This window comes from Parasteatoda tepidariorum, chromosome 6 (assembly GCF_043381705.1).
Source record: "Parasteatoda tepidariorum isolate YZ-2023 chromosome 6, CAS_Ptep_4.0, whole genome shotgun sequence".
NCBI classification, from domain to species: domain Eukaryota; kingdom Metazoa; phylum Arthropoda; class Arachnida; order Araneae; family Theridiidae; genus Parasteatoda; species Parasteatoda tepidariorum.
The window spans coordinates 37,967,631-37,975,866 of NC_092209.1; the positions used below are offsets into that span (position 1 = coordinate 37,967,631).

An 8,236-nucleotide genomic window follows, 5' to 3' on the forward strand; every position below is an offset into this window, starting at 1 on the left:
AAATTTCATCACTAAAAATTAAAATTAATGAAATGAAATAAAAGTGAAAATTTCATCAAAAAAAGTAAAATCTTAATTAAATTTCTTAAATGTTTGTTTCTAGTATATTAAAGCGGTTATTTTTGTATCAGTAAATAACTAAAATTATATTATTTGTTTTATTGAGAATTATAAGAATAATTCTCAATAAAATATTTAAATTACTTACATATATAATACTTATATTTTATAATAAATTATAAAATATTTCATTCAAGTTACTATAATTTGAAAGTTTAGGAAATACATTTTTAAAAATTTTTTCATTCTAAATTTAATTTAGAAGTAAATTATTGACATTACATAAAATAGGATTGTTCTTTTTTATAATTTTAATAAGATGTTTATTACGCAAATCAGTAATAAATATCGCACATAGATGGCAGCAGGTGTACTATAAATGTCTTAATTTGGAACTATTACTTCAATTTCTCTTTTAGTATATTTGAACAAATATTAGAATTATCCTAAATTTTCCTTAATTTTAATTGGATTAACTACATTGTCTGAAATGTCAAATTAATTACATGATTTAAAAAGTTAAATCACCATATAAAAGTTATATGAGAAAATAGCTGATACTATAAAAATTATCATAATACTAAATTCAAGTTTAAATTAAGAGCATGCTTTTTTCCTTTAATTAACATGCTTTTTTCCTTTATCCAGTATTAAGCTACTTCCATGTGTTTAACACATCTAAGTTTTATCTAAGTACAATGACAAAGTAATTTTGTCTATTTTTTTGGAATGTTTATATATTGGAATGTTATATACATTCGATAGGTTGACTTTGGTAATAGCATGTTGAAGTGGTATTAAGTATAATTTCATGTATATGCTGACTTTTTTAAAATTCAAACAAAAATTTTAAAAATAAATACCAATAAGCTACTTTAAACTTTAGAAAAGCTTCAATAATTTGCAACTAGAAATGCATGCAAATAAAATATACTTTGATATTCAACTTCAGCAAACAACATTAGGAAATCTATCACTAATTTACCATGTTTAGTTCCTTTTCACAGTTGAAGTTCTTTTTCACTTAAAATGTTCATAAAAAATGCAAAAATCAAGTTATTGGGTAGAAAAATAAACTAAAAAAATATCACACTTGTTAAACTCAATAGATGAGAAAATAAAATAAATAGAATTATAAAAATTTGGCACACACTAAAATCTAAATTATCACACTTATTTCTCAAAAATGCAAATGAGAGCATTAAGTTTAAAATTGTATAAAAATAAATAAAGGAGAGGAAATACTCAAATGACTTTTCTAAATGCTTTGATTAAATAGAGTTTTTCCCCATCTGGACCAGTATATATGGGAGCTCTTTTATAGTACTCAACCAGTTCATCTAAAGAATTAAACCGTCGCTGACCTATGCAATACACACCGTCTTCCATATAAACACGAAAATGTTTATTTCGTTTTGGAGCCTTTAAAGACACAGAGTAATCACCAACAATGGTTTCACTGTCTCTTATTACAAAATCGCCATCTTCTGCAAAATCATTCAGCATTCTGTCGCAATCGCTTCGAGTAATACTTCCAATATACCATGGCCTGTCGCTGTTACCTTTGTTACGTTGTTTCACCATTGGAGAACCACCGCAAGCTCCTAATACAGGCTTGGGGTGTTCATGTTGAGCACCATTGACAGACGCTTCATCTGGTTTTGGTGGAGCAGTATCAGCTCGACCAGGAGACACAATCTGCAGGTAATTTTTAGGAACCAGGCCGATCTGTCCAATATTATTGCGTGCCCTCCACCAATCTGGATCGTTAGATGGCCGTTCCACTATCTCAAGTTGGTCACCTTTCTGGAAACTAAGTTCTTCGTCGCTTTGGGAACTAAACGGATAGAGAGTAATAACAAAATCATTACCTTGAAGAACGTTTTGATATGTAACTGTAGCAGGTTCACCTTCTGGTTGCAAATTACGAGATATTTCTGGCAAATGTTCACCTTCATTTGATGGAATGTTTTGATAGGTGACCGATAGTTTCTTGCTAGGAGTCGAAACACCGGCCACATTGGACGCGTCTCTAGGTTCTTCTTGCACATAATTAGACGGAAACCATCCGATTTGGGCGTCACAGCTTTCACCTTTCCACCAACCATCACCAGATTTTTCCATGACCACAACTCTTGTACCTTTGACCAGAGAGATTTCATCGGCTTTTTGAGCTTCGTAGGTATATTTGACGATTGCCGTCGTATTCAAGCATATTTTATCAGCAGGAGTTGCAACTCGAGGAGATATACCTTTTGCTTCGGCTTCCTTGGCAGCAGCTATTCTTGATGAAGACGGAGGAGCAATTTTGGGTTCACTTTTCTTACTAAATATACGCTTGGTTATGCTATCAAACATGGAAGGTTTCTCCTTCTCGACGTAGTTCGACGGAACGAAGCCGGCTTGGTTTCGAGTATTCTGAACTTTCCACCAATGCTTACTGTCATCCAATAGAACAAGACGCTCATTTTTCATGATATTTAATTCTTGATTACTTTGTGCTTTATAATCATATTTAGCAATTACATATGTCTCTGCCATTGTTTTGTAGTTAGTTGTTTACATTGAAAACCATGAAGAGAAGAGTATCAAGACGCGCAAGGAGGTACCGCCATCTAACGAGGAAAAGAATAAATGATCGAATTGTTTAATAATATATAAGGTGATGTGAGTCATAAACAATACTGAAGCTGCGCAATTTTACTTTTTAAAATTGAGTTAGACTTATTTTTATTTCTAGAATTATTATTATTATTATTTTTTTGCAACTGTACGCATAATCTTCTTCAAAATTAGGCATTAGTAAGATGTCAGGAAGGAATAATATTTAATGAAACAGTTTCGTGATTCATAATATTCATACTGCTTTATCAATTTCACTCAATGTATTTTAAATTTTTTTTTTTTTTTCAAATTTATTTCAGTAAATTTTTTAAGCAGTAACAACGTTGAAAGAAAAACTCGAAAAAAATTTTATTTTGTTACAACCTGAAAGAAAAATAAAATTAGAAAAGAAAAAAAAAAAAAAGAAATAATTTAAATTTTAAAATTATAAAAATAATTAAAATGTTAAAGAAAAACTAAAATTTATAAAAAACAGAAGCAATATTTCGAGATCAAGGCAGTGTCATAGCATAGATGCATAATTCCAGATTTCAAAAATTAAAATTCGTCTTTATTTTTTATTTGTAGTACTTTTTAAATATATGATTAAAATATTAAACATCAAGAGTATTTGCTTCGTTACTATAATTTGTTTTTCGTATTTTTTATTATTCATTTAAATAATAATTGTTTAAAAATAATATTAATCATTATAAATTATTGCATCTAATCATAATTTATTATTATAAATTATAACTAAATATAATTAAAAAACATTTCATAAATTTTAAAAAATTTAAGCTGAATAACTATTTAGGTTTCATTTAAGGATATTAATTTTTTTACATGAACTCATTTAAATAATAGCAAGAAAACTGTCAAGATAATAATAATAATTAAAAACTAATATTAAGTATAAATTCATTTAGAATAAGCGTCTTTAAAATAGTTTATCTTAATATCCATCTATATGATGAAGTTTTGGTAATAAATGTATTTTATATTTATTATTTTCTCTCTTAAGTTCTTACTTCCGTAAGTCTTTCATATTTGTTACGTTTTCCTTGGGTTGAATTTTGTTTTATCCGAATAAGAAATTAGGTTCAACTGCTTTTGAAGATGATTTGTTAGTGCTATCGTTTCGTCCAATTGCAGTAACTTACATAATTGCCGAAATTGGCAAACAGTACTTACTAAAACACAAATCCATATTGATGATAATATTTCACTACAATTACTATTCTGAAAGTTTAAATTCTACGAAAAGATGAAAATCACTCATTAATATTTTTAAAAAAAATATATATAAGAATTTTTTTTCACCAATACAAATAAACAATTTATAAGGGACAAATAAAGACATTGGTGAAGTTGACCATTTAATTGAATAGAAAAACCATCATTCAAGTTGTAAAATTGAGACCCTTGGCATGGCAGGACCATACAAAATGAATGTATTTAAATATGGGAAAATCTTAAATTGGAAACTAATTAACTCAAGACTAGGACTGGGCGATATTAGAAATTATATATCGTGATATATCGTCAGTTTTGCATCGCGATATAATCGAATCAATCATGTTAAAAGTTTTGAATTTCATTTACTTTAAGGCACAGAAAGTCAGATTTCTATCAAGACTTCATACGCATATTGATTTAAATCAATTTATAAATTTGAAAATATATATGTTTTGCTAAAGAAAGATATTAAATAAATTGACTAAGATGTACAAATCTTACTTAAAATATTTATTGAAAAAATGTGTGTAGATACAGAATGAAATATTTGCACTTCTTTATCGTTTATAAGGTATAAGCAGTCTTAATTTAAGTTAACCCCTAAAACACCCTTAATGAAAAAAAATATTGTTATTAAACAAAAGCTGATTTTAAAATTTCAAAATATATTTTAATTAAAATAAAAGTTAGATTGACTAAAAGCCGAAGTTTAAAATTAAAAATGTTCGAATTTTAAACTAAAAAGTAAACATAAGATTTGTAATAATTTCTTAAAATTTTCGTTCTCTGAAAGATTTCTCAGTTTAAAAATAAAAAGGGAATTTTATAAAGATATCTAGCTGAAATTATTGAAAGAAAATTTAAAAAATTAAAAAAAAAGTTTGTTAAGAAATTCATTATACACTTAAAACAAAGTGTTAAAAATATTTTTTTTTTTTAAAAAAAAAAACTTTTTTTAACAAATCAATATTTGCTTGTACTATTATGCGTAAATAATTACAGAATTATTAAGTTCGATCGTAATGTTCAAATTCTTAATGAAGAAGTAAACACAAGTTTTGTTATATTTTCTAAAAATGATCACGCAAATAACAAAAGATTTCTTAGTTTAAAAATAAAAAAATAAATAAAAGTGAAATTTATCAATATATTTACCTAACAGCATAGGAACAAAATTTAAAAAATAAGTTCGTTAAAAAATTATTTGTATGCTTAAAACAAAGAGCTAAATAAATTTTAGAAAAAAAATGCTTCTTAAACACTATTTTTATTATTATTTCATATAAATAATTAAATTAAATTAAATAATGACCGAATTATGAACGAAAAACAAAGTAAGGCAAAGTTTCTTAATTAAATTCTTAAAAATAAAAACAAAAGAATTGTGATATTCGGTAATATATTTAGCTAATTAACTAATAATATAAAACGAAAATTAAAAAAAAATAATGATTTTACTCTCTAATAAAACGAAGTAGTAATTGATAAAAAAAAAAAAAAAAATGAATAAAATTCGCAAACTTTTCAAATTCTTTTGAACAAATAAAGTTTATTGACTTATGTCCAAAAAATAAGTTTTGTTTTAACTTTATTTCTAAAAATAAAAACAACTCAAGATTTATAAATTTAAAATCAGTAATAGAAGCCCATTAAATTATTAGAAGTTTTATCCGAAAGGTTTTTAATAAATTAAAAGAAAGTAAAAAAATAACCTAACAAATTTATTTACTTTGTAATTTAATTCCTTATGGGTGCCTTAAATTAGATTTCCGATAATTTTCACATTTAAAAATATAAAAAAAGTTTTGTCAGAAAATAAATAAAAAACTTACCTAATTAATGAAGAAACTTTTCTTTATAAATTCTTTTCAATAATAGATTGCGTTCAGAACAAGGTTACGACGGCGATCACGAAGTTAATCCCATTGAAAATAATCTACAAGAAACGATTTCAAATCGCGAAGGTGCGAAAACGAACATGTGATATAACGATATAAGGTCTCAAAAGTGATTCTGATTCTACCGCTCATCAGTCAAGGCCGTCTCAACATAACGAAACAATATCGTCTTCCACAGCGCGAGTTGGCATCGGAACGTAAGAGAAAGTCCTTGCGTGTATCGCTATATCGTTATATCGTCTTCTTCACTCGACGGCTTAAATCACATTTCTGATGTATCGCTTGGAATGAAAGTTGCTGTATCGGTTTGCCGATATAGGCGTTAAATCGATATGTCGCGATATATCGATTTATAGCCCAGTCCTACTCAAGACCCTAAGAAGGACCAAAAAAGAGATAATGTCACATTAGATCTAACCTCAATGAAACTTTGAAGTATTGGATCCCAGGCTAAGAGCAGGAGTTAGGAACGACATTATTCAGTTAGCCTAGGTCACTGTGAGCTGTAGCGTCATACACTGTAAAAAATTCCTGTACAAATTACGGTAAAAACTACAGACACTCTGGGAGCCGGTATTTCTTACCGTAAAATCCATTTATACTAGAACATGTTGCAGAACAAAAAATCTGATATACCATATTTTTTACAGCAATAATTACAGTAAAATCACTCTAATTAAATGAATAATTCTGTAAAAATTAATAATTACAGTAAAATCACTCTAATTGAATGAATACTTCTGTAAAAATTAATAATTACAGTAAAATCACTCTAGTTAAATAAATAATACTGTGAAAAATGCGATATAATATTTTACGGTAAAAATAAATTTTACGGATGATGAAAGTATTAACTATCACGTACAGTAATCTAATCACGTACAATAATCTACTATCACTTACAGTAATCTAAAACAAAAATTTAAATTTTGTAATTATATTATAAAGTATCTAGCAGTATTCAATTTTAGATTTTATAAAAACGTTAGTATCGATATCAATACTTTGCTTTCATAATGCTAAATATCGATATTACATAAGTGCAAGAAAAACTATCTTTATTATTGATTGGTGTAATAAATTATAACTCAATAAAATTCCTTATCTAAGAAAGGAAAAAAATATCAAAATAAAGTAAATATTTAATTTCTTACTTCTATGAATAGAAAATATTTAGTTTCTCTTTATAAATTTAAGTTAATTTATGCTAATTATTATACCTTTTCTCGATTTATGAAGTATAAAAGTAACGTGATTGGAAATGAACAGTGTATGTACTATTACGATCATCTTCAAGGTCTTTAAAATCATTTGCAATTCGTATAATCGTGACTCAGGCTTTGTCCTCGAAAAAGAAATACTGTGCCTGCGGTTTTTAATTGAGAATTGCAATGAAATTTGTCGCCAACCTAAAGCACATATGATGAGGATGATATGACATATTAAAGCAAACTGTCTAACCACATGCGGAAATTGAAGTAATTTTGGGCGTTTGTCTGGAAGATAGCAACTATTAGTTAAAGGTTAACAGATTAAAATGTCAATTTTTTTGTCTTAAATACTGCAAAACCACTACAAAGAAAACGTTGTAAAGTATCAGATAATATTATGAAAACTTGTAGCTCAAATTATTTTTTTTTCTATTCTTTTATCGCTTCTTGATTCAATTTTCCTGATTTACCCTTATTGTTTAAATTAAAACTTAGTCAGTGTCAATAAAACCTTCTAGTTTACTGTAAACCTATAATTTTTTTTAAAACAAAGGGTAATTTGGAAAATGCCCCACGTTCATAAATTTTTACTCAATTCAATCTTATTAACTGGTAAAATATAGGATACAAAATTTTGATGACTTTAAAAAATTTTCGATAAAAGAGTAGACGGCATTCTTTTTCCTCTTTGAATAAATTTACTTTTAAAACATCTATTTTAGGTGCATCCAGGAAAATGTAAATTAAATTGAGCGAAAATAAGTATATTTAAAATATTAAAAATTAAAAACATATCCAAAAAATGTTTTTTAAATAAAATGACTCTGACATTGTAAATGACAAAATAAATTGAAAAAATTAATAAATTTCTAAAATCAAAGTCACATTAATTTATTATTGTGCATTTGATCTAATTTATTTAATTCCTCATTGTTTATTAATTCTTTTCCTTCTATTAGAAATTCTTCATTTAATAATTTTTTAAATAAAAACTCAGACAATGTCAATAATAATAAAATTAATTCTAAAATGAAAACATATATAGTCAAAACTACCAGAATGTGGTAAAATAGGAAAATTAAAAAACTCGGGAAATTAACGAAGAGCTTTAGTAATAATTTCGGCAAAATTAACAACAAAATATGGTTTTATAATGTATGATAAAATTTATAAATGCGGTAAAGTATGGTAATTTTATCATGATACCTTAGACTCTAAGGCGCA

General features: G+C 26.4%; 1 protein-coding gene across 1 annotated transcript; it reads right to left on the reverse strand.

Moving 5' to 3' along the window:
• Positions 1-359: 359 nt before the first annotated feature.
• On the reverse strand, positions 360-3,087 carry LOC107457246 (SH2/SH3 adapter protein dreadlocks). Its single transcript, XM_043046167.2, has one exon. The coding sequence runs from the start codon at positions 2,599-2,601 to the stop codon at positions 1,306-1,308; it is 1,296 nt and encodes a 431-aa protein (XP_042902101.1). The 5' UTR covers positions 2,602-3,087; the 3' UTR covers positions 360-1,305.
• Positions 3,088-8,236: the final 5,149 nt, after the last annotated feature.

Coding starts and splice junctions, on each gene's coding strand:
- LOC107457246 (XM_043046167.2), bottom strand. CDS start 2,601: ATGGCAGAGACATATGTAATTGCTAAATATGATTATAAAGCACAAAGT.